We start from the raw sequence: 25,363 nt of genomic DNA, 5'->3' as shown, positions 1-25,363 counted from the left end.
CCCTAGACCGCTATTTTAAAGCTCTTAAACTCTCTACCATGCTGATCGATTTCAAGCATGAGGGTCAGGTACCCAGAATAGGACTTCCTGGTCGGCAGTCGCAAAGAAGTTGTAGCGCGGATTGAAGGCCAGCACCGCCGCTTCCCGCTTGTCCTCCAACGTCCAGGATGGGTTGAGAGTCTTCGTGTCGTTTTGCGGCGCAGTCAAAATGTCCCAAACAAGCACGTCCTTCTTGGAACCACTCAGAACGTAACGGCCGTCCACGGAGAAGCAGCACTCTCCGCTGCTCTCCACCGTCGGCTGCTCTATCCTCGGCATCCCGTTAACGGCGGTGACAGTCTCGCCCGCAGCCAAGCGCCGGGTTCCGCCCTCGGGCTTGCGCAGATACGCCTTCAGACTTCCGTCGAAGGCGTCCAGCAGGAAGTGGCCGCTGCCACGTGTGCCGACGAGGATATGCTTCCCATCGTTTGAGAACTCCAGCTTCGTCCATCCCCTGACGATGAATTGGGGGTCTACATGCCGTCCAACTTCGACGAGATCAAAGGTCGCGAACGGCGCCTTATCATAATTGCGACAGTCGTACAACAAGACGCTGCCGCTGCTTGGGGAGGCTACTGCAAAAATCTGACCCGAGGGATCGTACGCGGCGAGGTACGGGGAATTGAGCATCAGCTGACCGCACCACTGCTTCGTCGAGATGTTCCAAAGGCGCACAGTATTGTCTTCACTGCAGGAGATGAAGTTATCGGCTCCCGGGTGAATGGCAATATCTGTGACACTCCGTTCGTGGCCCTCAAAGTATCGGATAAAGGAGTTGTCGTGCGTCGCTAGGTACCGAATCTGGTCTGTAGTCTTCATTAGCAACCGAATAGCGACTCTAGGTTCGGGATTACTAACCGTTCTGTTTCGTACTCGCGTAGATGATGCTGGAGCTGGTGTGCGTGAAGCGCGCCAGCTTGACTCCATACTTCTTACTGAGTAAACTCTTGTCATGCCGACCTTCCTTGACGTTGTAGATTTGAATAGTCTCGTCGCTTTCAGAGGTCATGAGAAGCTCGCCAGGGTCGTCGAAGTCGAGGGATAGCACGTGGGGCTGCGGGCGACCGTCTTTGATATCGTCTCTCTTGAATAGCTAAACCATAGTCAGCAAACCCTTCCACACAACCCAACCGCATCGTCTCCCTACCTTTGTTGGGCGAAACGATGAAATGACCTCGCTCAGTTGTGTGGTGTTGTTGGTTGCTAGGGAGCGCGTGATGTTGAGCGAGGTTCCGTTGGCTGGAGTCGACTCGCGATGATCGAGGTCCATAGGTGTTGAAGCCATGGCAGCTGTGTGGGAAGCACTGACAGCTTTCCTGTCTCAATTGGTCGAACAACTTTCCTTCACTCGTTCGCGTCGCAAAGACAGAAGCTAAAGTTGGGCTCCGCTTGACTTTCAACAGCGAAGTCAGTAACGGTATCGGCTGGCTTCGGAGGCCGCTATCGAACTATGAACAGTACGATATGCTCGAGCTTTAGGAGTATGGAATCGTGAAAAAGTCGCGTCGGTAAGATGTGTTTGTAACATAACGCCCTCACAATCCCAGCATGCGGCCGACTGAAATCTAGGAGCTCCAATTCAGCTCGGCCTGGCGGCGGGGCAAGGGAATTGGAGCTAACTGCGCCACTTTGCAACCCAGCACCCCCAGACATGTACGTCGCCGACCACCAGCCACACCAGCGCGATACTCACGGCCCACGGCGGGTAGCCTCGCCGATGACGCCCGACCACGCAATTGGAAACTGGCTCACCACCAATGGGCCAGCTAAAACGACGCCCCCCATTCCTTCGCTAGGCACTCCAGGGTCCGGGGTACCGATTCAGGCCGCCCGCGAACCTTAGCGTTTGGCACCTGCAAACGCCGGGATCGGCAATGGCTATCCACGGCCGTACTGACTCTGAGCAAGAAAATTCCCAATTTCTCTTCCGCGCGCGGAGCTTACTGAGGTACCTTGGAGCCCCGAAGAAGAGTCAATCGGTTCGTCACTCCGACCCGACGCGCCTTAACCAACATCAGCTTACATTGTCGGCTCTCGTTCAAGAGGTGCGCTCTTTACGGCTCCTGTCTAACTGTAGGATTAGCATGTAAGACTCCTATCACATTCATGACTGGCTATCAAAGTGCCACGATGTTCTGGTTGCTGACCCGCACTCTTCCGTCATCTAGGTCCTAGCATTCCGAGATCGCGCTGTCACTCTTTTCCCCCCTATTCACCACAGCTTCCGACTGCCAATCGAGTCGCAATCCAAAACAGCAGCATATTCAACTCTTTGATACCCCTTTATTCTTATCTTTGCGAAGCTATCCATTGACACCATGTCAACAACCTTGGGGCAAGTTGCGGCGCGCAGACCGGCATGCGCAAGACCAGCGAAGCTAACCTTCCGAATAGCGCCTTCATCGCCGGCGGCATTGCCGCCTGCGGCGCCGTAACGGCCACACATCCCTTTGAGACTGTCAAAATTCGGTGCGTCTGAGCGACGCTCCTCCCTGCCCGCTTCCCGCCGCCGGCAATACGCTGACCTCTTCCGACGTATGCAGAATGCAATTGCAAGGGGAGTTGAAGGACAAGGGACATCAGCCGCACCAGTACAAAGGCCCTCTCCAGGGTGTGTCCGTTATTGTACGGAACGAGGGTGTCAGGGGCATCTACCGCGGCATTGGCTGCGCCTATATCTACCAGGTCCTGCTGAACGGCTGCCGTCTGGGTTTCTACGAGCCGATGCGCGAAACCCTGACGACTCTCGTCTTCGACGATAGCAAGACGCAGAGTCTGGGCGTCAACATGGCCTGTGGTGCTGGATCCGGAATCATGGGCGCCGCGGCCGGCAGCCCCTTCTTCCTCGTCAAGACCCGGTTACAGAGCTACTCCCCCTTCATGCCTACGGGCACGCAACACAACTACCGCAACGCTTGGAACGGAATGACCTCGATCTATGGCGCCGAAGGTATCCGCGGACTCTACCGTGGTGTTGGCGCGGCCATGATCAGAACGGGTTTCGGAAGCTCCGTGCAGCTGCCCACTTACTTCTTCGCCAAGCGGAGATTTGTTCACCATCTGGGCATGGAGGAGGGTCTTCCTCTGCACCTTGCTAGCAGCACCGTCAGTGGTTTCGTTGTTTGCTGCGTGATGCACCCTCCTGGTAAGAGCTCTGCGTGACATCAGCGGCCTCAATTTGCATGCTAACATCTCCGGTAGACACCATCATGTCTCGCCTTTACAACCAAAACGGAAACCTCTACAAGGGCGTCTTTGACTGCCTCGCCAAGACGATCCGCACTGAGGGCTTCTTGGCCATCTACAAGGGTTTCCTGCCTCACTTGGCCAGAATCCTCCCCCACACCATCCTGACGCTTACCCTAGCGGAGCAGACCAACAAGCTGATGAAGAAGTTCGAAGACCGTTTCCTGCCAGCGGCCGCCCTGCCAAACCCATGATCGGTGTCCGATCTTGTACTTATCGTATCAGCGTTCCTTGCATATATGGAGTTCAAAATAAGATGGGTGGACCGGATGGACATATTGGTAGCCGGGTTCGGCTCGCCGAGGACATTTAGGGATACAGGAAGAGGTGAGGCAGTATACAGGTCAACGTCACGCATTAGAAAGAGACGTTTGCAAATACAATCTATATTTGATCTATCCATATATAGACCGTTCGCACCCGTAACACAGTCGTCCTGCAGTCTGCTTTCTCCTGTCGTTGTCGTCGGGGTCCTCTCCAATCTCACCCTTCCACCTGGCCTCGCCCTGTTCGTCCAGATCCATCCCGCAGACAGCGCATGCGTCGCCATCGTTCTCACGGGTAAGCTTGGCGCTCGTGCGGACGACGTTGGCAACCACAGAGGGGTAGCTTTCCTCGACCTCCTCAAAGTAACGTGCCATGACATCCTCGATGCTCAACTCCTTGTGCGAGACAATCGTGCTACTGCTGGGCCCCGCATCCTGAATGAGTTCCTTCATGGGTGGCTTGATCAAGCCGGCATACGTGATGACCTCCCGTCTGAAGACATCTCGAAGAAGATAGTACACCGAAATCGTTGTCTTTTCCGTGGCCTCGGCAACCTCACCCGCAGCGCCCTGCCGCGAAAACGTCGTAACGGGAACGGGGCCATCGCCAACCTGCCACGGCACCGCGAAACCCCGCCCCTTGGCCGTTTCCGCGAGCGTCAGCTCGGCCAGGGCGGTCGTGGTGCACCCCAGCATCAACGCGTGACACCCACTCTTGAGCGCCAATGACAGAAGCAAATGCCGCACCAAAAGCCTCATTATATCCACCCGTGACGTGATGGACGGCAGGGCCTCGAGAAGCCCCTTGACCTGCAATGCGGGGGCCAGATCCGTCTGCAGCGCGGGCAGGACGGACCAGTCTATCGTGTCGAGGGCGAGGGCGTCGCTCAGCGGCACGGTCTGCATCGAGATGTTGGGGAACCGCTCCTTGTACTTTTCCAGGACCTGCTTTGCCGCCGAGGCTTCAGACGATGAGGCGGACCCAGCCCCTGAGAGGTCAGTGTCGATGTGGACGGCGTGTACCTCGTACGCAACGCGCAGGTTCTTGTCCTTGAGGCCCTGGAGGTTCTTGTCGAGCACCTGAACCAGCGAGGCCGACGATGGGCCGAAGGAAAGGCCGAGGAGGTACTTTGCCTTTGTATCAGGCGTTACGGCTAACCTTTCCTTGATGTCCTTGTATGGCTGAGCAAGGCGCTTGACAACTCGCTGGGCGATGTGTTGCTCATAGCAGGTTCTGCACGGGCGGTCAACTTTTTGAAGCATGACATGGTCATTCTGAACACAGAGAGAGGCACTCACTCGCATAGAGGGTCTTTTCTCACTGTCAGAACGGTAGGTGTCTTGCATCGCCGACAGGGGCGCGGTTCGGTGTTTCTGCTCATCATCACGGGTCGGGCCGCAACAAGTAGGCAATGTTGAAAGGTTGGTGACTAATACAGTCTCGAGGCTTTGTCCGTTGTCCAGAACTGGGCGAATTATATGTAATACTCGTTAGATGCTTCCGTTTTCCTAAAGTATGGATACGCCAAGCAGAATGTCGCGTATGCTATTGCTGGTGGTTGATGATGAAAGGCTCAGGGTTCCGCCACTCGGGGTTGACTCAGACTCTGTCCTTGGTGCGCTGTCGAAATTTTTTGGCCAAACTCAGCTTTCCCCATCACCCGCAACACCTAAGCAACTCACCACAACCTCCTGGCTGCGCGATCACCAAAGCTCCAGACTGGCCGTTCTTCATCACGATTCACTAATGCTAGTCCGAACACTTGTTTGATTTCAAGTTTCCTGTCACGACCTAGTCTGATCCCTACTGACAATATGCACTATTACGCTGGATGAGCGTGCGTTGTTCAGCTCGATTATGGTGAGAGTAAAGTGCGGCGTTGTCCACTAAATGGGGATGATGTGTTCTTGACCATTGTTTAGAGGATTGACAGAATACTAATCCAGAAGCATGAGTGAACGACGGGCCTCATTATCCGGACCCTTCGCCGAACATCATGCACAGGCGCATTTATCCTTCATGTCATTTTAACTTAGCTTTAGGAGAAGATATAGCCCAGAGGATGACCGTCAAAGAATCCACGATTCTTCCCCCACGCATTCATCACTAAGTCTCGTCCCTCAGAGGCCACGCCCTTGATCTGCTCTTCCGTGCCCCAATCCCTCACAGTCGTGCCGAAGCCGATGAGATGAACGCCAACATGAAGCAGAGTTCTGAAAGCAAATTCTTCATCGACCACGCCATAGCCCTTCAAGAAACCCTGAATCAGCCATAGCCCAGCGTCCATGTCCTTGTATAATTTCAGTTCATAAAGTTCCGCAATCATCTGGCCTAGGTCGAGAGGGGCGACGGCAAGCATGCACATTTCCCAATCCACGACAAGGAGGCGGTTGTGTAAATCCTCCCAAGGCTGACCATTCAGGAGGATACTAAGATTTTGGTAAGCAAGGGCAATAGAGTAGGGGAGGAATAAAACCTACTTTCCGGTCCAAAAGTCACCATGAATAACCTGCAGGCTCTCATCGTTCTCCATTTCTTTAGTCATCTTGTCCGCAATAGCCGTGAATGTGCTGGCGCACTCGCCGAGAATAGACGGAAACCGCTCAACAGAACTGGGCAGCCTTTCGTAGTTCACCCAGTGCTTGAGCTTCTGCATCTCCTTGTTCGCCGCCGCAATATCGCGAAACTTTCGCTGCTCTGAGGAGTTGCTCCATTCATGAAATGCCCGGAGCCACTTGCCTATGCTCTGGCCGATGTTGAGACATTGCGGCTTGGCTGATTCGGAAGCCAAAGCTGTAAAGTGCTGCAAGGCGTAGTTCTTGAGGCTCAGAGGGTTTGGCTGGTACTCTTGAACCTGCGTGTTCGTTTCCTTATCGAAGTAAAACAGCTTGGGAGTCGCGACGCTGAGCTTGCCATAAGCGCTCGGCGGTAGGGCAGAGAGGTGTTCCAAGCACAACTCCTCGACCAGCTGGCATGTGTTAGCTAGGACAAAATGTGGCTTGGGGGTTGAAGACGCTTACACATCGTGACGTGGGGAGTTTGAAGTCCGGATTTTGCGCCAGGAAGTCTTCGCCATGCTTCACAGCTACTTCTGTTGTTCCATCGGGCAAGGGTTGTGACAAGCTCACATGGAAGATGAAATTTGCTGTCCCTCCGCTGAGGAGACTGCCACCCTCGAAGCGGTACGGTGTGTTGGCCAATTCCCCTCGGACTTCTCGCAGAATGCGATCAGGGATATCTTGAGATGCCATGGCCACGAGAATACAAGTCAGAGGCGTTAACGGAATAGTGTGGGCCAAGAACGAGGATCTGCCCGTATGGACACGAAGCTGCTTTCTTTTGTGGTCTTGGAGCAGAGTTCGAAGATAATAAAATGTTCAAAGCCGTTGTCTTTCGATTACAATGTTCTCCCACAATGTTTTGTATGTCGACGACGGGCAATGAATTCGGGAATGAATTGACAATAGGATGACGGATTCGAAAGACATTTAATGGTTTGTAGGGCATGAGGGGCTTGGTAAAGCCTGCACTTGCCACATAGGGAAGGGCAGCCACGATCTGCAAACAAGCGGCTGATGACTCAGTCGGCGTGAAGTTTCATCTGCTCGTGTCGTGACAACGTCCACCTACACTCTTTGATTCCGAGAGAGTCGCTAGCAAGGCGCATTGGTCTAAAGTTGCAACCGCCTAAGCTACATGCAACCGACAAGCACCCGTTGGAACCCATTGTGACAATATGCAAGACCGAGGCACACATGATGCCCCTGTGAGTTCGACTCGCTTGCACCAACCAACAATGGGTCGGATTGTCCTTGTCGACCAACAACAGATTCCATAAGCTGCCAAGAAGAGTGTTTTATCGTTAAGGAAGCGTGCGAAAGACCACTCGTTCAGAAAACACCAACGTGTTCTCTGACTTTACGCTTAACCCTCAAGCTATCGATCGTTTCAACATCAAGTGCAACGCTCTACGCTCTCACCGAGAAACCAAAAATGGCTGCTTCAGGAGAACCGCCCGCGAGCCATTGTACGCCGCCGAGCAGTTCTGGAGACGCCGCTGCAGCTGCTCCGGCAGCGACCAACCCACCAGTACCCGCCACACCTGAGGCCTCAACTGGGCCGGCTGTGCTCGAAGTCGACGACGCATCCAGTGACAACGCCTCCACCATCGATGATCGTATCTCAAGCTATACCGCTTCACTGTCGTCCAGTATTGTGGACTATCCGGAGGAGTACGGTCGACGATACCATGCGTACCGGGCTGGATCTTACCATTTTCCAAACGACGAAACCGAGATGTACCGCCTGGACATGAACCATTAACGAATGGTTCGGACAATCGGAGGCCGCCTCTTTCTGGCTCCCATTGAAGAGGAAAAGACGCACCGTATACTTGATGCCGGGACAGGTACGGGCATCTGGGCTATGGAGATGGGCGACTTGTTCCCGAATGCTGAAATCATTGGGAACGACTTGAGCGCCATTCAGCCTGGCTGGGTTCCTCCCAACGTCAAGTTCGAAATCGACGATCTCGAGAGTCCCTGGCTTGAGGATATGAAGTATGACTTCATCTTCTCTCGCTACATGGCAGCCTCCTTAAGCAACTGGCCTAAGTACGTGAGGAACATATACAAGGGTTTGAACAACGAGGGTTGGGGCGAGTTCCAAGACTACAGTCTCCTGTTTGGTTCGGGTGATGGGACTCTGACCGAGAAGCACGAAACCGACCGATGGGACAAGCTGGCTTGCGGGATTTGCGACGACCTTGGCCGTGAGCATTCGCCAGGTCCGAAATTGGAGCAGTGGGTGAAGGATGCCGGGTTCAAGAATATCGTCCATCACCACTATAAAATACCGATTGGGCCTTGGCCCAAGGAACAGCATTACACAAGGATCTCGGTATGCTCAACCTAGTCCAGCTGCTCGACGGGTTGGAGGGGTTCACCCTGAAGTTGTTCTGCGGCGTTCTTGGATGGACGAAGGAAGAGGTGATAGTGCTTCTCGCCAACGTTCAAAAGGAGATGAAGTCCAATGAGTTCCACGCGTACCTTAACTTTCATGTAGTCTACGGGCAAAAGCTGGAGGAGGAGGAGGATGAGGAGGCGGCGGCGGCGGAGTAGGAACAGGGGCAGGAGCAGGAGTAAGAGTGATTTCCTTTACCTAGTAGCGTCAGCAGATCAAACGACATATGCAATCCTCAACCCCAGTCTGTCAAACAGATGATGTTCCTCACAGCTCAAACCATTCAAAGCTTCACTGGGTGGTATTGAGCTCGACTTGAGACGGCAGGGGGCGCAACACTGTAGTCCACCCCCGAACTGGACAAGATGAGCTGTTCACATCGTCCAGCCACAAAAGCACGTGAGATCAACGGCCAGCCACCAGGTTGCACCGGGCTTACCCACTAACGGATGCCAGATCCTGATCGGACTAGGGTTGGGCGCCACGGGAGGACGGTTCAGAGCCGAGGCGAAGAAGCTTATCCGAGCACCTTATGGGTCGTTCAGGATCTGGGGAGAAACTCTTGTCGCGAACAAGAGACTTGAACAGGGTCGATTGAATCGAAGAGAGTCTGTCACGAACCGCCCTGCTCTGCGCCGGGCGGGTAAGCTCGGGAGGGCGGGATGTCACGACGGTTGGTCCTCAGAGCCGCTCTCGTATAAACGTTCGCTCTTGGCATGGGGGCCGTGACGGCTGTGCGCGAATGGGACAGGCAGAGACTACTCTGCATCGAAGCTGGAACGTGACGTTCGATGCAGGGTGGAAATGAGCCTCACATGCTCGGACGGGTGGAAATGGAAGGGGAAGGAACAAGATTCCCACGCATGAGGAAACGGTCTCGAACAAGGAGTAAGTCAGTCAGGCCCTGGACCGTACGATGCCTAAGCGCGCTCGGTCGATGGGTTCAGGCCAAGCCAGGGCGCTTAGATGATGGACGCGCCTTGGTTCCAATGCAGTTGATTGGGGAAACCGTATTGTGTGTGAATAAGTCTGATGTTTACTCTTGGATGCGTACTTGAGATCAAGCATCTCACATTGATGCTGGACAGTACCCTGCGGGAACACCCAATGCTGGTAAAGTTTAAAGAATCGAGCAAATGTACGGATACGGATAGGGGAGACGAGCCACATGTTCGGACCGTCAGAGACCAGTGACCATCCGAAAAAAACAAAACACGCACGTCAAGACCGTTTGCATAGCTGTGGCACGAGGATAGAGAGACAAGATGGGATGGGAATGCTCATTGTGGAACAGGCCAACCCCGAAGGGGCTACCCGCCCAAACATCGCCCGAGGACCATGAACCAGCCAACAAGGACCAATGGTGCTGACGCAGTGGGAGCGGTCTATCATGAGACAGCGAGCCCCTCTTTTTCTCCGAGTGCCTGATAGAGCCTGGCTTGTTTGGAGCTTGGGGGAAATGGCTGGATATGGCCGGGATTACAGCATCCCAACCACTTGATCAAACAGCTTGCGGGGGTGAAACGGGGCGGTGCTACTATGTAGTCGCTCAGTGCTTCACCCACTTCTTGGCCCGCTATTGGAGGTACGTATTGTCACCCCCTTCCCTTTCTTGCTGCACGAACCGGATGTGATGTGCATGTCTCTCCTAGTGTATTAGCCGTGAGCCGTGAGTTGTGAGGCTCTGGTCCAAGACAAACCAAGGAGCCAAGTAGGTACACCTGACAGTTCTGCAATTCAGCCGACGTCAAGTGTCCATCCTCTCCGCCAATAAGCTCAGGGAACCTTGGAATTCATCGCGAGTAACCGGTAAGACAGCGAGCGAGCTTCCTTCCATCGAAATGTTCCCCCGAACGCTAAGATGCATTGGCGCCCATGTCTCCCAACCACCTCTTCCCTGTCTCCCAAGCCTGTCATCATAAAGGTTCCTCTTACTTTTTGGAATCGGTGGCCGTCAACCACTCATGTTCGAGCCGGTGAGTTGACCTGAGTCCGAACTGGTTATGGCCGCGGTCCAGTCCACTCCGCAGCCCTCACCGGATCCTACCAGGTAAAATAAATAAACAAAACAAAACAAAAAGGAGGTGTGGTCCCGAGCAGAGCAGTGCAGCGCTCGGTGGGCGCATCTGCAAGTCTTTGCGCATCTGCAGGAGCTCTACTACTATGTACATATGGCACACTTGGTACTGTACAGAGGTGTGCTGTCAGTGGGTCTTTTGATCGGTGCAAGTGAGTGCGCAATTCCGTGGCTCAAGTACACATGAGCCAGAAGAGTGAGACGAGGTACATTGAGATGAGAGGCCCACGAGACTTGCACCGAAGGAGACCAGCCCCTGGGATCATCTTCATCTCATCAACAATGCCAATGCCACTGCAATGCATTAAATAGACAAAATGCCCCACGGCCTAATTTTGTCCTCTCCGCGCCTATTCGTCGGGGCCTTCAGATGGCGCCTCTGATCTTTCAAGCACCAAGCTTGGGGGGAAGTCGAACCTGCTTTTATTTGGTCTGCGACATCGTTGTGCCGATCAGCGTCCCCCTCAAAGCTTAACTCGGGCACCACCGCAATAATATGCTCTCTCCGTACCTGGTGAAGCTAGTGTAGATACTGTAATCACCTCGAGACTTTCACTGACGTGCCTGGTCACCGCCCATTGGACCTCTTCTGCATCGTCACTTTCGCTGTCGCTTGGCCCTCGCTGTCCCTCACCTTTTTGCACTTGCTCCCGCACCTCCCGCCGCATCCGCGCCTAATGCCTCTTTTTCTTCCCTCCTTCCCCCGACTGCCCTCCCGAGCCTCGAAACAACTCCATTGTTGCTCGGCTTCTCCAAGATTCCCAACATACCTGCTTGGCTCATGATTTTCACACCTCTCTAGCCCGGAAAGGGACGTGATTCATTCCAGCATTTCCATCTCGTCAACTCCCACCACTTTGTGTCTAGCTTCCCCTCCGTCACTCGTTTTTGGGACGCACCGCATCCACCGCCGACCACTCTCACCGCATCTTAGATTATTACTCACCTACCCGACGTCCCATACCCCTTTGCCCCATCGTAAACACTCATACAAACGCCAGACTTTTACCTTGTCCCCCTTGTTGTCAATCACTTCCTTTCTCTCAAACCCAAGATTTGACTCCTTTTCTTGGCATCCCGAGTTTCACCACCTTCAATACCTGACCTATTGTCCCCCACCCCGTCTTTTACACGGCGCATCCGTGCGGAAAGGAGCAGGATCACACTGAAGCTTCTCTCTGCCCCCTTTTCCACCTCGACACGCAAACATCACGCGCGACCTGTCTCGTCCCGCCTTGCACATTCGTTTCCTCGTTTCCACGGGTGTCCAAACACATTTCGCACTCTCTCTTTTATGCGGCTACTCGCAAGGGCAGCATAAACACGTCCCCAGTCAGGTCCAGCAACACTGCAACAACCCGCAAGCAAGGGCACGATAATAAAGCCACCGACTCACGACTTCCACTCGATATATCCACTTCCAGCCACCTCGACTTCTGCCTCGTCCGGCATCTGACCGTACCTTGGGGAAATCCTCTTTACTACTCTGTCTCCGTACCAATATACTGGGGATCTCACCTTCTGGGCCCTTCTCAGTTGCTCGCTCACCAGCCGCCGTAATTTCCTATTTTTTCTCCCGTTGTCGGCAACACCCACTTTTGCCCGTTTTGCCCGGCGTCCCTTCGCTTGCCTGGAGGAGCTTCGAATGGGAATCCCTTTGATGCGCGACTGCATGCGACTGCTATCCCACTCACATCCACGCCGTCCTGACCCGAATTGACCTCACCATGACGATGGCTCAGTCGCAGATGCAGCTGCCCACGCCGCATCCGGCACCAAGCCTGGATGTCACTATGCCACCAGTCTCGATTTCTCTCCCGAACGATACCAATGCGCGGTTACGAAGCCGTATAGCTCTGGATACCTACTCGTCACCCGTTAACCAAAATGGCAGCTTTGAATTTGACCGCGTCGTGAAGAGCGGCTACCTGCAGAAGCGCACACAGAAGACAAAGGTTAGTCTGACGCCCGTCCGCCACTTGCGTCTGACAATGTTGCTGACCAGTTGTACAGGCCTGGAAGTCAATCTATCTCGTCCTACGACCCAATGCGCTCTCCATCTACCGAACCGACAAGGAAGACAAGCTGCGGCACAAGCTGTACCTGGCCGACCTCACGGCCGTCGCTTTGCTCAAGGACCCCAAGAACAAGAAAAAGAATGTGTTTGGGCTGTTCTCGCCAGCGAGAAACTACCACTTCCAGGCTAGCAGCAGCCACGACGCTGAAGAATGGGTCGAGCTGATTAGGAATCATGCCCGGATCGAGGAGGAACACGAGGAGCTGCTTCTCGCAAGTCCAACGGGACGGCGCCAGTCGTACATGGCCACCAGTAGCTCTGGCCAAGTCGGAGAGACGACAAAACCCGAGAGATTGGCGTCAAGCTCTCCGGAACCGCTAGAACCCCCGTGCCACGTTTTGTCGGCTCAACCCACCGACGCCCATCCCAGATGGCGGATACGGCTGGTTATTCCGGCAATGAGCTCGCGTCACACTCTGATTTTTCCGACAACGATATCCAGCGGATACAGGGAATGTCGATAGAGGACTTGGCGGCCCAGTCGCCTGACGAGGGCTCACAGGGTCGGCCGGGTATCGGTCGCAACGTAAGCCAGGTTAGCGGCCTGAACATCGAGCAGGACCCAGATCGCGTCATTTGGCAGGGCTGGCTCTGGTTCCTCAAGAGCAAAGGCGGCGTGAAGCAATGGAAGAACCTGTGGGGTGTCCTCAGACCTCGGAACTTTATCCTTTACAAGGATGAGTCCGAGTACACGGCGCAGTTCATCAGGCCCATGTCGGCGATTGTCAACGTGGTCGACATTGATCCCGTCAGCAAAACCAAAAAGCATTGTCTCCAGCTTATTACGGAGGAGAAGAGCTATCGATTCTGCGCTCACGATGAAGAGTCGCTAATTCACTGCCTCGGCGCATTCAAGAGCTTATTTGCCAAGCGACGAGAGCTCGAAGCGCGGGGCACTGCTGGAGGAAACCAGTCCACACTAGCAGCCTAAGCTGCATACACTTGGCAACCCACGGAATTGCTTTTTTAAAGCGGGAGTTTTGCCGTAATTATTTTTCTTTTGTTTATGACGCATGATGCAACGATACACATGGCTCTAAGGAGTCTAGGAAAAACACACTTGCTGCCAGGGGAGCCACCCAGCTATCGCTGTGGCCAAAAGTTGACGGAGCAAGGGCTCTGTTAGCGGTGCATTCCTTGGGAAACGCGAAGAGGGCCAGGCTGTTTTGAAGAGTGCCTAGTCGGTCAACTGTTTATCTGACATGGTAGTACACCTCGGTGTGGTATTGGGGCAGACTGGGGCTGCCGACAGTCTCGATGTGAGGCAGTTTATGAATAATGATGAATATGAACCAATATTTTGTAACACCTGTGGGCTGTTCTTGTGGCCATCGTGTGAAATGGGGTATGGTGTTGACCAGCCAAAGGAGGTCCTCGGGGGTGGTTTGGTCGAACGCCAAGAAAGCGACGAAATGACCACAATTTCTGACCATAGGCCAGTAGACGATGCCGTCGTTGATCTAGAGACGATCTGCATCAAGCCAGACGAGGCAGGTATGATTGCATTCGACGATGGCCCTGAGCAGGTCTACCAATGACATCAAAGGAGACACTGAGCTCCAAGAGCCGGCGCGGGAGTTCTCCAAGAGGCACTCAAAGCTCCGGCACTAGATGTTGTGGTGGGCAGAGACTGCGGCGAATGAGAGAGGCGAAGATGGCTCAGGCCCCCGACGACGTCAGCTCGGTCGGGTGACGTGGGTCCCTTTTCGGACGGTCCTATCGCACGGTGCCCCGGCCACACCAACCTCATGCCCTTCACCTTTGCCGGATCATCAGGACGTTAGGACGCCGCCCCTAATCCAACGGCATCCCCAGATCGACCCCCCCTCTCCCCGGGATGCAGCTTTTTGTTCTCAAGGTGGTGCTGTCCCTGACCATCGACACCCAATCACATGCCACAAGGGCCATGTGGTCCAGAGAGGGAGTCTGCCCCTGCTTTTCTAGCGCGCAGAAGACCTGACAAAGGCATGCCTCCGCGCCGCATGCCGTGGCGCCGTCCGGGTCGAACTGTGTATTATTCGTATGGAGATATAGGGGATTCGATTTCCGGTCTCTGTTAACGGACGGGACATGAACCCTGTTCAAGCTTGTTGCGGCCGAATCAGCGTTCTTCGTCCGATGTTTCCACATGCTCTTGACGAGTCCTGACAGGTCGGATTGTGTCTCCATATGGGCGAAACGAAACACGGCGGGACTGTGGCGGCGGCCTGGAAGGCGAAGTTGCCGCTACTCGTCTTGGTTTGGTCGACCACCTCGAGCAAGGTGGCCAAGGTAGGGCCGCGTGCTGTGCTTGGCGTGTGTGATACGAGTGACTATGTTTTCGTAGATTCCCACCACTCCCTTCGCGTCCATCGACGGTGGCCCTCCTTAGAGGCTGCTGTGTGTACTGGGACATGTCCTGCGTGCTGTTGTATATTTGTCTCTAGAGCCCTCAGCTGCCACAACACGACGACGGTCCTCGTGCGTTGTGGTCGACTTACACACTCCACCGACCGAACCCGTCGCCGTGTTCGATAGCTCGACATGGTCGAAGACTGACTGATATCCGCCCGCGCTCCTCCCTAGTTCGCTCGCTTCTGTTCTGCTTCTTCTCACTCATAGTACCGAGATTGCTTGCTTCCCGCTGTCTGAGTCGACAACGCCTCGGAAGCCTAGAGGACCGTCTAGCCTCCTCACGCCAACATATGAACTAGGAAACTCAAGAGTTGGACAACTTGCCAGAACCCAACCATACCGTGACAACTCTCATTCAACTCGACTGCACCGGTAAACCCGTCACCATGAGGATCCTCCATAGCATCTGGGCCGTATGCGCCCTCCTCCTCCTCCCCGTCCTCGCCCAGAAGCCGCAGCTACCACTCTCTTCGACCTCCCGCTGGATCACGGACTCCGCCAACAAGCGCGTCAAGCTCCGCTGTATCAACTGGGCCGGCCATATGGAAGTCAACCTCCCAGAAGGCCTGCACAAGCAGCCCGTCGAGTACCTTGCCGACTGGATTAAGCAGGAGGGCTTCAACTGCGTACGCCTTACCTACTCGACCGACCACGCCCTGAACCCGGGGGTCAAGGTCCGCGACTCCTTCGTCAACGGAGCCAAGGCCGCCGGCGTCGCCGAGGCGGACCTGTTGCAGCTCTACGACCAGGCCGTGCAGAAGAACCCGTTCCTGGCCGGCACCAACGTCACGCAGCGCGACGTCTTCTCGAGAGTCATCGACGTCCTCTGGGACCGGGGCATCATGACCGTCCTCGACAACCACGTCAGCAGGGCCTCGTGGTGCTGCAACCTCGACGACGGCAACGGGTGGTGGAAGGACGCCCGCTTCTACTGGGCCGCCAACTCGCGCTACTTCGACACGGACGAATGGCTCGCGGGCCTGCAGCAGATCTCCCTCTGGGCCAAGACGAGGCCGGGAGTCGCCGCCATCTCGCTCCGGAACGAGCTCCGCGCGACGTGGACACAGATCCCCTTCGCCGCCGACCAGTGGTACGGCTACGTCACGCGCGGCGCAAAGGCCGTCCACGAGGCGAACCCGGACGTGCTCGTCGTCATCGGCGGGCTCAACTCGGCCACCGACTTCACGCCCCTCCGGACGCGGACCCTCGACACCGCCGCGTGGCAGGGCAAGAACGTGTGGGAGGCGCACAGCTACAGCTTCACGGTCACGACGCCCAACTTTGGCGACTGCAACGTCGAGAAGACCGAGTATGGGGCGCTGTTCGGGTTCGTGCTGGAGCAGGACAAGGGGTACACGGGGCCGCTGTTCATGTCCGAGTTCGGCGTCGGCATGTCGGGCGGGCCGGAGGACGGGCTCTCGGCCGAGGACCACGCCTACCTCACGTGCCTGGTCGGCTACCTCGAGGCCAACGACGCGGACTGGGCGCTGTGGGCGATCCAGGGGACGTATTACGCGCGCAACAAGGTTGTTGATTTCGAAGAGACGTGGGGCGCACTGGACCGCGAGTGGAAGGGGTGGAGGAACCAGGCGTTCAAGGGCATGCTGGGAAACATCTTTGCCGTTACTCAGGGGCCGTAGAGCGGTCGCTGTGAGGGTGAGGATGTGGCCCCACTCGAGCCGTCGCTGATTGAAGCCGCGGCGGTGTATATAAATCTTATTCTGGTAGTGGTGGGTGGCGTGGGACAACCTTCTACCTAATGTTGACATACTTTCTGGAGCTTACCAAGGAGGTAGATGAATGGACAGCTCCTTCATACCCAACGGGATACCATCACGATCATGTCCATAGGTCCACGCATAAAACGGACAGCGGATGAACGCCCCGAACCGTTAGACTAGTAGCAACGTATTCGATGCGGTTGTGAGTGATGAGATCAAGAGGGGTCATCTCTGATTGTCTCCACAAGAGGAGATGGTGTATAATATCCGGGTATCAAGCGTCTCTACCAATCTCTGACGTGCCTATCTGCGACACATTTTTTGAGGGCCGGTGTCCATCTTCGTCTAACTCCTGGGCCGTGGCTAGGCTGAAAGCCCCACTAAGACGCCTCCTGAGCTTCCTTGGCCTCACCGGCCTCCTCGGTCTGTGTTACTTCCATCGATTCCGTGGACTCCGCAATCACTTCGCCCTCCCTGACACCTTGTGGTCCTTGGCTTTCCTGGGGTTCCTGTGGTGCCTCCGGGTCCTCGGCTGGCGCATCAACCATGGTTTCATCCGCTTCCTCTACCGTCTCGCTTTTGGGCTTGCCATTCGTAAGTTTTGCCTCGGCGGTACCGTAAATGTACCCCTCAAAAGCCTTAAAGGTAGCATCTAAATCTTCATTGGTCAGAACCAAATCGAACTCCTCCTTCAGCTTCGAGTCAGCCTCGAAGTAAGGGGCTGCTTTGGCGAGAGCCTCCTGCAGGACGTCATCGCCCTTTTCTGCCTTCTTGAGGCGTTCCTCCAGGACCTCCGTGCTTGGCGGCAAAACGAGGACGCTCCGTGCCGAATAGCCAAGGTCCCTCGCTTGCTGAATAGCCTGTGCGCTTGTTAATGATGATTCCGTGACGGGAGTGCTCGCTATGCCTTACCTCGCTGTCCATGTACATAACTGGGACCTTTCCGCCTTCGGCAACTGCCTCAACTGCCTTGCGACTCGTGCCGTAGTCTACCTTATCGATAGTGGTAAATTCTAACAACGCATCACCGTCCCTCAACATGTTGAAAGCTTGTGGCTCGACGAAGTGGAAGTGCTTGCCCTCGACTTCGCCTTCTTGCGGCTTTCTCGTGGTATGCCGAGGCACCCGCGTGAATGCACCTGGACGACGTTCTGCGAGGAAACCGAAAAGCGTCGCTTTGCCAGCCCCAGGCGGTCCTGAAATTATGATGGGCCGCTTGTCTTCAGGGACGTTGTCGTTATTCACCGCCTCCTCTGCAGCAACCTCACTTTCGTCGACATCGACTGGCTCCTCGAATACAGCGTCGATCTTTTCTGGATCGTCAATCTTGTCAAAGAGGGCCAACCTCGATTTGCCCGCTATCCGGAGGGCTCGCCAACTTTTGCTGGCTTTGCTTTCAATCGCGGCGGCTTTGGTTTCATTGTTTGTTGGCATGTCAATCTCAAAGTCGTCATCAGCAATCTTTCGCTTAAAGCTATCAAGCTCCGGCAGACTGTATCTCTCCTCGGCCTTGAGCTTTTGCATCGCAGTTTCGTTATCGCCGTCTTCCAAGAAACCAAGGGGCAGGGAGCCCATCGGCATGGCCCTCAACCGCTTCTTCGTCGTCGTGCGTTGCGCAATCTTTTTGGCGTCGAGGAACAACTCTGGAGACACTGCCGGCAACTCGATTGACGGGCAGTTCTCGGACTTCCAGCGGATCCAATTCTTGTCTCTAGCGAGGACTGTCTCAACCATACGACTGAAGTATGGGCCATCGACGCCATGCTTGAGATACTTGTCGACAATCGTCCTCTTCATTTCTGAAGCCCACTTGGTCTATCCATTTGTTAGTGTTGCCGGTTGCCCTCATAGCTTATATGATCACTTACGTCTTCTTCGCTCAAGACCTGGCCGAGGTATATCACCGACTTGTTCTGGGCGTTGCCAGCCAGCTTCTCTTTCGTCTTGCTGGAAAGAGATAGGAGGAAGTCCATAATGATGAGCGCTTGGACAAGTATGTGTCTGCGGAAGGAAATGTCGCTCATCTACAAAAGTAAGCGTTGAAACCGTCCCGTAGAGTCTGCCATCACCTACTTCAAGCTCGAAAAGATCCCGGCTCGTAAGATACTTGGGGTTGTAAGAGTTCGCCAAGTCGCTCTCTTCCACGTCTTCTCGTTTTCTCTTCAAGCCTCGCTGTGCCTCGTCCACTGCTTTGGGTGGTCGTTGACCTTGTTCGTGCTGAATGGCCCGGAAAGACGTCATGGTTGCTTCCAATCCGCGTTTGAAACCCGCCAAGTAGGCAGGATCGAACAGTTTTTTGGGTTGGCTAAAGGTCTCCTGGAGTGACCAGAACAGGGGATATAGTGCATCGGGATCGAGCGGCTGGTCGGCCTGTGCTGGCTTCTTCGCGTCGAATGATACGGCCTTCGTCTGAGACTTTGCATCGCCGTCCTTGCCTCCGTTCTGACTGTCCACGTCCATCTGCTCTGGTGTTGCCTCTGTCTTGGCGCCGACATCGTCGAATACGGTAACATTTTCGACATGGTATTCTCCCCGTAGATTGACAGAGCTCTTGTCACCCAAGGGAAAGCTCTGAAACATGAAGATGAAGACCCTGCCACAGAAGGCCGTATCCTCGGCACGGGATAGGCGTCGTAGCAGCTCATTACAACTGCGTAGAATGACCAACTGCTTTTGTTTAAAGTGTTTGATGGTAATCCTTTCGCGCCTTGATTCGAGGAAGTCGAAAATCTTGCGACAGCCGGCAATGGTCTGGCTGTCCAAGAGCTCCTCCACCAGCCAGAAAAGCAGAGCCGGGTCGCACTTTTCGTCATCGGAGAGGATAGTGAGGAGGTCGAATAGGTTCCAGACCTTGACGAAATCCGGGGATTCGATGGGTGTGGTGGCCTAAAGGTGCGGGTTGCTTATCAGTTGAGATTCGGCCACGATCGATGGGTTCGACGTACAATCAAGTTGCTGAACATGTTCCGTACGGCAGTCTCAATGGTTGCGAATTGTTGCGCCTTGTTCTGTGTCGCAACACTAGTTCCATTTTCCGGCGTCGTAAGAACGCGGGCAAGTTGCTCATCCAGGTCGCCAAAGTCTGTCTTCTGTAATGCGGGCTCGATCGTGGGTGCAGATTTGACCTCCACCGAGCGGGCCAGGAGGTCGTTGAGCAGTTCGGTGAACGCGACAACTCCAGGCACCCGATGGCGCGGAGACGTGACGGCGGCCGGCATCTTGAGATGTGTCGAGGTCGTTGCGCTTAGTTAGGCGGAAGCGGGAAGAACCTGACCCGATATGCCATGAGCCGGACAATGTTGTCAAAAGTTGGTACTTCGCTTGCGCTTCGAGATCGACGGATTGAGGTTCTTTGGCTGTCGAGGTCGTGGTGTTGGCAATGCGCAAGGCTGGAGGTTGAAAGAATCAGCCTGCTTAAGCTTTAGGTGAATTGAGGTACGTATTGCAGCAAACGGGAAGTCGAAGGTTACGGATGCTATGGGCGGGTACATTCCGTTGGTGCTGGTAGGGGTGTGCGCGCTACGGAGCTCCAAGGGCCTGCTGGAACACTGTAAAGTCCCTGTGGGTTGTCCAATGTCGGCGCACCGCGGCGCACTTAGTAGCCACTGCCGCTGAGGTTCGGCCGGAAGTTACCTCAGCAAGCCAGCACTGGTGGAAAACGATCGCGTCGTCGCGTGCAGGAACCTGGAAGCAGAACCTGGATCTGCGAATTGCCCGAAATGCAAGGCTGAAATTTTTAGAGGTCCCGAGCTCACAGCATCTCGTCACCGTCAACAATTGCGCGCCTGCGCATCGACTCTAGCAAAAGAAATCGACACCCGCCTGCTTTTTCCCTCCCCGGCATGCGATCGCGAACATTGGCGCCAACTACCGTCCCAAACTAGACTGCCCAGCATGCCCACGGCTAAGAGGCAGAAGAAGAGCGGCGAGGCTCAGGCTGCGCCGTCAACTCGATCTCAAACGAAGGCTACCGGCGATCGCCCGACAGTTGCCGACATCGAGGGGGAGAGTGCATTCGCTCAGCTGGCAAAGAAGCACTGGCTCAAGACGACTAGAAGCAAGAGGGCAGCCAAGGTCAAAGTCAAGAACGACGTTCTCAAAAAGGAGATTTGGGATGTTCTAGAGCGCGATGGATTCCCGTATAAGTCCATCTTGACCTTGGAAAGTTTGCAAACGCTGGAGAGGTACGTTGATGCAATCTGAACCGCTGGCACTCCGCTGACTAGGCTGTCTCGCAGCTATCTTTGGCCTGGCTATACGGACGACTCTTCCAACCACCATGTCTTGCTAGTGGTACTACTGGTGAATGCGAAGCGGCGCGAACAACTCGAGGCATGGAGCATATTTGAGGACCGTCCAGACGAGTTTTCGAGCCTGTTCCGCAGAGTCTTGTCCATGACGCTCGATCCAACACTATCTCCCACAATTCGCACACACCTGTTGTCGTTCCTGATATCAGCCTTCCAGAGCCTGGACTGTGCGATTGTGAGGAAAGAATGTGCGCCGTTGGTCTCCATTTCCATATGGCACAGCCTTTCAACGGAGGAACTTCGCGAGGAGAAGCTCGAACAGAATGCGCATGTGAAGAAGGCATGGCGAGCTGCAGGAAAGAGATACGACGCTGCCGACGACGCCACAAAGGCGAAGCTGCGGTTTGACCGATCTTGGTTGTATACCTTGATCCTGCATTTCTTGAACTTGATATACACGGAAGATGCCAAGCCAGGTAACGAGGTTTCCCGTCATCTTGAGGCAATGCGTACTAACCTGGAGCAGATCAAATTCTCTACTGCGAGCGTCTCGTTGAGTTCCTGACGGACTTGCAGAGTCAGCTCCCAACCCGAAGATACGTCAACACTCTCCTGCTCGATCTCCACGTGTTGCCTGCCATGCGCCTATCTCCAATGTTTAATGATGAGGGAAACACCCTTTTGCGTGATCTCAACGCGCTTCTTCGACACTACACATTTTTCACGATTGACGATCAGACGGGCGCACAGCTGAGCCGTACGGAGGCGTACGACAGACATTGCGCAAACCTGTCAAGACTTCAAAAGACATCACTGAAACACTTTAAGGACAAACTCACAGTCCTGGCGCTGTCGAATTATGGCGCCATCGACAAGAGGGAAGAGCTCTCTGGGCTCTTGGAGCCCCTTACCGACAATGAGGTCGTGGAGCTGGCGGCACTGCTTCGTCTACGAACAACGTATCCTGAATCAGTAGCCGTGAGCATTGACAGGAAGTTTCTCATCGAGACAATGCTCTCCACCTTTGAACGGCGGAAAACATTCCAGGAGGTCGCCCGCGATATGAGCCTGGTCCCCACAGAGCAGTCTTTGTTTGAGAATAACGTTATGAGGACGGATAACTACGACGGATCTCACCCCCTGGCATTGCCAAAGCTGAATCTACAGTACCTGTCTGTTGGAGATTTCCTGTGGAGATCCCTCGTCTTGTACCGCGCCGAGGCTTTTTACGGCATCAGGAAGGACGTGGAATCAGCCATCCGACGTCTTCGGCCTGAAAGCCGGGGACCAGGAGAGACGGCTTTCCAAGGGTTTTCCAAGATGGCGTTGCCAACCTCGAAGCCTTCGATCCTCGAAGTTGCGCCTCCACTCGTGGGAGACGACAAGCCATCTTTGGTTCGGGCAGAGATCTCCATAGACGTTCGCCGCTTGAATGACGGCATCAAGCGTGAATGGGACTCGCTGAGACCAGACGACGTTGTCTTCCTCCTGGCCATCCAGGCGCCGGCAGCCAACAGCATCACCAACGGAGACGGCGCACACTCGGAAGCCGAGAAGCTTGGTGTCGTATCCATCCGATCTGCCGAGATCATCCAGATCACAGACGACAAGGGCAAAGTAGTCCGGGATGGTTCAGGGCACTACGACAGTCGGCGACGGTTCCAGTTGAGGTTGGATCCCAGGACATATGCTGCTGACGCCGAGCGTTCATCTGCAAACCCCCCCGAGGCCTACGAGCGGATCAATATTGTTATGCGCCGCAGCGGAAGGGAGAACAACTTTAAGCCAGTTCTGGAGTCCATCCGCAGTCTGACGCTTTCCGAAGTGCCAATTGCTTCATGGTTCCATGAGGTTTTCCTCGGCTATGGCGACCCTGCCGGCGCAACCTACAAGCAACTGCCGAACCGCATCAAGGCAATCGACTACCGCGACACTTTCCTGGACTGGCAGCATCTTACAGGAAGCTTGCCGGGCAAGGTTGTTGAACCTAGAGATGACGTTTCTGGCAGCTTTGGCCCGCCCTACGTCTTGGAGACGGCCGAACGCCAGGCAGTCGAGCCACCATCAAAGCCTTCAAAGAAGCGCCGTCGAGATGTCGAGCCCGCTCTCCTGGCCGACGTCGAGACCGTGAAGGTGTCGACCTACAAGCCGCCAAACATGGGTCCATACCCCGTCGATGCGCCGAAGCTGAACAAGGTGCGCTTCACCCCGGCACAGATCGAGGCGATTACTTCGGGAACGCAACCCGGACTCACTGTTGTCGTGGGACCCCCCGGCACGGGCAAGACGGATGTCGCAACACAGATCATCAACAACATCTACCACAACTTCCCAGAGCAAAAGACACTCCTGATAGCGCACAGCAACCAGGCACTCAACCAGTTGTTTGCGAAGATCGTGGCCCTGGATATCGACGCGCGCCATCTTCTTCGTCTCGGACACGGCGAAGAAGAACTGTACACCGAAGGCAGCTTCAGCAAGCATGGCCGTGTGGAATCGTTCCTGGAAAACCGAGATCGATATCTGCATGAGGTCAACCGCCTGGCCGCCAGCATTGGCGCGCCGGGTGCGCATGGCAACTCTGCGGAGACCGCCGGCTACTTCAACTCCGTCTACATCGAACCAGCCTGGGCCAAGTTTACGGAAATCACCAAGGCAGAGGAGGCCACGGCGGCTGATGTTGTCGGAGCGTTCCCCTTCCATCAGTTCTTCTCGGACGCGCCGCAGCCGCTGTTCCCACCCGAGGCAGACAAGGACACTGTTCTGGACGTCGCCAATGGTTGCTACCGGCATATTGCGAAGATCTTCTCCGAACTGGCTGACGCGATGCCGTTTGAGATCTTGCGCCGGGACAAGGACAAGGCCAACTACCTGTTGACCAACGAAGCACGTATCATTGCCATGACGTCGACTCATGCGGCCATGAGACGCGGGGAGATCGCATCGCTTGGGTTCCACTACGACAACGTAATCATGGAGGAGGCCGCTCAAATCACCGAGATTGAGAACTTCATCCCCTTGGCCATGCAGAAGCCGCAAAAGGGACAGATGGGCCTGCAGAGGGTCGTACTCTGCGGCGATCACTTCCAGAACTCCCCAGTCATCCAGAGCATGGCGTTCCGCCACTACGCAAACCTTGAGCAGTCGCTTTTCTCGCGGCTTGTGCGTCTTGGCGTCCCTACCATCAACCTCGACCAGCAAGGCAGAGCCCGCCCGTCCATCGCCAGCCTCTACCAGTGGCGATACCCCAAGCTGGGCAACTTGCCGCACGTCGAGGCCGAAGGCGAATACCTTGCTGCGAATGCAGGCTTCAAGTACGACTACCAGTTCATCAATGTGCCCGACTACAAGGGACGCGGAGAGACGGAGCCCACTCCTCACTTCATCCAGAACCTCGGAGAGGCCGAATACGCGGTGGCCGTATACCAGTACATGCGACTGCTGGGTTACCCGGCGTCCAAGATTAGCATCTTGACGACATATGCCGGTCAGCGAGCCCTGGTGAAGGACGTCCTGGCCCACCGATGTGCCAACAAGGCGGTCTTTGGAATGCCCAAGGTCGTCACAACCGTGGACAAGTACCAGGGCGAGCAAAACGACTGTAAGTGCCACACATTGCCCCTCCTCAAAAGCCCAAACCAGACTGACCGACGCTCTAGACATCATTTTGTCGTTGACCCGCACATCAAGGGTCGGGTATCTGCGGGACATTCGTCGCATGACGGTTGCCCTCTCCCGTGCTCGCCTCGGGCTGTACATTCTTGGACGCCGCGAGATCTTCGAGGCATGCTACGAGCTGCGGCAAGCGTTCGAGCAACTCCTGTCCCGACCTGACAAGCTAATGCTTGTCACGGGCGAGCTCTACCCCACGGAGAGACTGCTCACTGGCGACGCCAATGCAGAGGTGCCCGGTGAGGTGTGCATGGAGGGAGTGGAGCATCTCGGACAGTACGTGTACGAGATGACTAAGACAAAGGTCAACCAGCTGCAAGCGGAGAGCGCGATACCTGACGGCGAGATGGAGGTGCAAGAGACCCCGCTGGAAGCCGTGGAGGAGGTCGAAGAGGACGGGGATGACGTCGAGGCAGAGGCTCCCGAAGAGGTGGAGGAGTGAGGGACGCCGCGGCGGGCGGCAGGTGGCCACGACGTACGCCTGTTGGTCGGGTCTTGCTGATGAGATGCAGAGCACGACTTGAGTGGGGGCAAACCTCTGGGATAATGATTCGGGTTGGCTCTTGCTTTACAGTATCTAGGGATCTGGGATGACTAGGAAATCGAGAGGAGGAAAAAAGAGAAGGCCCAGCTGCAGACATTTGCAGGAATGAGCCGG

General features: G+C 55.2%; 11 protein-coding genes across 11 annotated transcripts; 7 read left to right on the top strand and 4 right to left on the bottom strand.

Moving 5' to 3' along the window:
* Positions 1-51: 51 nt before the first annotated feature.
* Positions 52-1,324, bottom strand: ColSpa_03907 (WD repeat-containing protein; the record flags this gene model as incomplete). Its single annotated transcript, XM_049270119.1, has 3 exons — positions 52-845; positions 898-1,132; positions 1,187-1,324. The coding sequence occupies 3 exons, from the start codon at positions 1,322-1,324 to the stop codon at positions 52-54; spliced, it is 1,167 nt and encodes a 388-aa protein (XP_049126076.1).
* Positions 1,325-2,398: 1,074 nt separating this feature from the next.
* On the top strand, positions 2,399-3,479 carry ColSpa_03906 (mitochondrial oxaloacetate transport protein; the record flags this gene model as incomplete). The annotated part of the gene is made up of 3 exons (XM_049270118.1): positions 2,399-2,508; positions 2,583-3,184; positions 3,241-3,479. 3 exons carry the CDS (start codon positions 2,399-2,401, stop codon positions 3,477-3,479), a joined length of 951 nt encoding a protein of 316 aa, XP_049126075.1.
* A 201-nt stretch (positions 3,480-3,680) lies between these two features.
* Positions 3,681-4,814, bottom strand: ColSpa_03905 (cytoplasmic tRNA 2-thiolation protein 2; the record flags this gene model as incomplete). The annotated part of the gene is made up of 1 exon (XM_049270117.1): positions 3,681-4,814. The coding sequence occupies one exon, from the start codon at positions 4,812-4,814 to the stop codon at positions 3,681-3,683; it is 1,134 nt and encodes a 377-aa protein (XP_049126074.1).
* Positions 4,815-5,590: 776 nt separating this feature from the next.
* ColSpa_03904 (4-hydroxytryptamine kinase) lies at positions 5,591-6,803 on the bottom strand (the record flags this gene model as incomplete). Its single annotated transcript, XM_049270116.1, has 3 exons — positions 5,591-5,981; positions 6,033-6,520; positions 6,573-6,803. 3 exons carry the CDS (start codon positions 6,801-6,803, stop codon positions 5,591-5,593), a joined length of 1,110 nt encoding a protein of 369 aa, XP_049126073.1.
* A 742-nt stretch (positions 6,804-7,545) lies between these two features.
* ColSpa_03903 (uncharacterized protein) lies at positions 7,546-7,875 on the top strand (the record flags this gene model as incomplete). Its single annotated transcript, XM_049270115.1, has 1 exon — positions 7,546-7,875. One exon carries the CDS (start codon positions 7,546-7,548, stop codon positions 7,873-7,875), a length of 330 nt encoding a protein of 109 aa, XP_049126072.1.
* A 102-nt stretch (positions 7,876-7,977) lies between these two features.
* On the top strand, positions 7,978-8,672 carry ColSpa_03902 (putative methyltransferase tdiE; the record flags this gene model as incomplete). The annotated part of the gene is made up of 2 exons (XM_049270114.1): positions 7,978-8,451; positions 8,472-8,672. The coding sequence occupies 2 exons, from the start codon at positions 7,978-7,980 to the stop codon at positions 8,670-8,672; spliced, it is 675 nt and encodes a 224-aa protein (XP_049126071.1).
* A 3,646-nt stretch (positions 8,673-12,318) lies between these two features.
* On the top strand, positions 12,319-13,599 carry ColSpa_03901 (putative PH domain-containing protein; the record flags this gene model as incomplete). Its single annotated transcript, XM_049270113.1, has 3 exons — positions 12,319-12,546; positions 12,605-12,934; positions 13,039-13,599. 3 exons carry the CDS (start codon positions 12,319-12,321, stop codon positions 13,597-13,599), a joined length of 1,119 nt encoding a protein of 372 aa, XP_049126070.1.
* Positions 13,600-14,008: 409 nt separating this feature from the next.
* Positions 14,009-14,206, top strand: ColSpa_03900 (uncharacterized protein; the record flags this gene model as incomplete). The annotated part of the gene is made up of 1 exon (XM_049270112.1): positions 14,009-14,206. The coding sequence occupies one exon, from the start codon at positions 14,009-14,011 to the stop codon at positions 14,204-14,206; it is 198 nt and encodes a 65-aa protein (XP_049126069.1).
* Positions 14,207-15,448: 1,242 nt separating this feature from the next.
* ColSpa_03899 (glycosyl hydrolase 5 family protein) lies at positions 15,449-16,702 on the top strand (the record flags this gene model as incomplete). Its single annotated transcript, XM_049270111.1, has 1 exon — positions 15,449-16,702. One exon carries the CDS (start codon positions 15,449-15,451, stop codon positions 16,700-16,702), a length of 1,254 nt encoding a protein of 417 aa, XP_049126068.1.
* Positions 16,703-17,163: 461 nt separating this feature from the next.
* Positions 17,164-20,001, bottom strand: ColSpa_03898 (uncharacterized protein; the record flags this gene model as incomplete). Its single annotated transcript, XM_049270110.1, has 5 exons — positions 17,164-17,643; positions 17,696-18,598; positions 18,652-18,807; positions 18,857-19,669; positions 19,729-20,001. 5 exons carry the CDS (start codon positions 19,999-20,001, stop codon positions 17,164-17,166), a joined length of 2,625 nt encoding a protein of 874 aa, XP_049126067.1.
* Positions 20,002-20,677: 676 nt separating this feature from the next.
* ColSpa_03897 (RNA polymerase I-specific transcription initiation factor rrn3) lies at positions 20,678-25,147 on the top strand (the record flags this gene model as incomplete). Its single annotated transcript, XM_049270109.1, has 4 exons — positions 20,678-20,967; positions 21,010-21,509; positions 21,560-24,634; positions 24,693-25,147. 4 exons carry the CDS (start codon positions 20,678-20,680, stop codon positions 25,145-25,147), a joined length of 4,320 nt encoding a protein of 1,439 aa, XP_049126066.1.
* Positions 25,148-25,363: the final 216 nt, after the last annotated feature.

The sequence above is a fragment of the Colletotrichum spaethianum genome (assembly GCF_022836535.1).
Source record: "Colletotrichum spaethianum MAFF 239500 DNA, contig08, whole genome shotgun sequence".
Classification (NCBI taxonomy): Eukaryota; Fungi; Ascomycota; class Sordariomycetes; order Glomerellales; family Glomerellaceae; genus Colletotrichum; species Colletotrichum spaethianum.
Note: the sequence above shows the minus strand (reverse complement) of the source record. Positions and strands in the feature narration are given on the sequence as shown.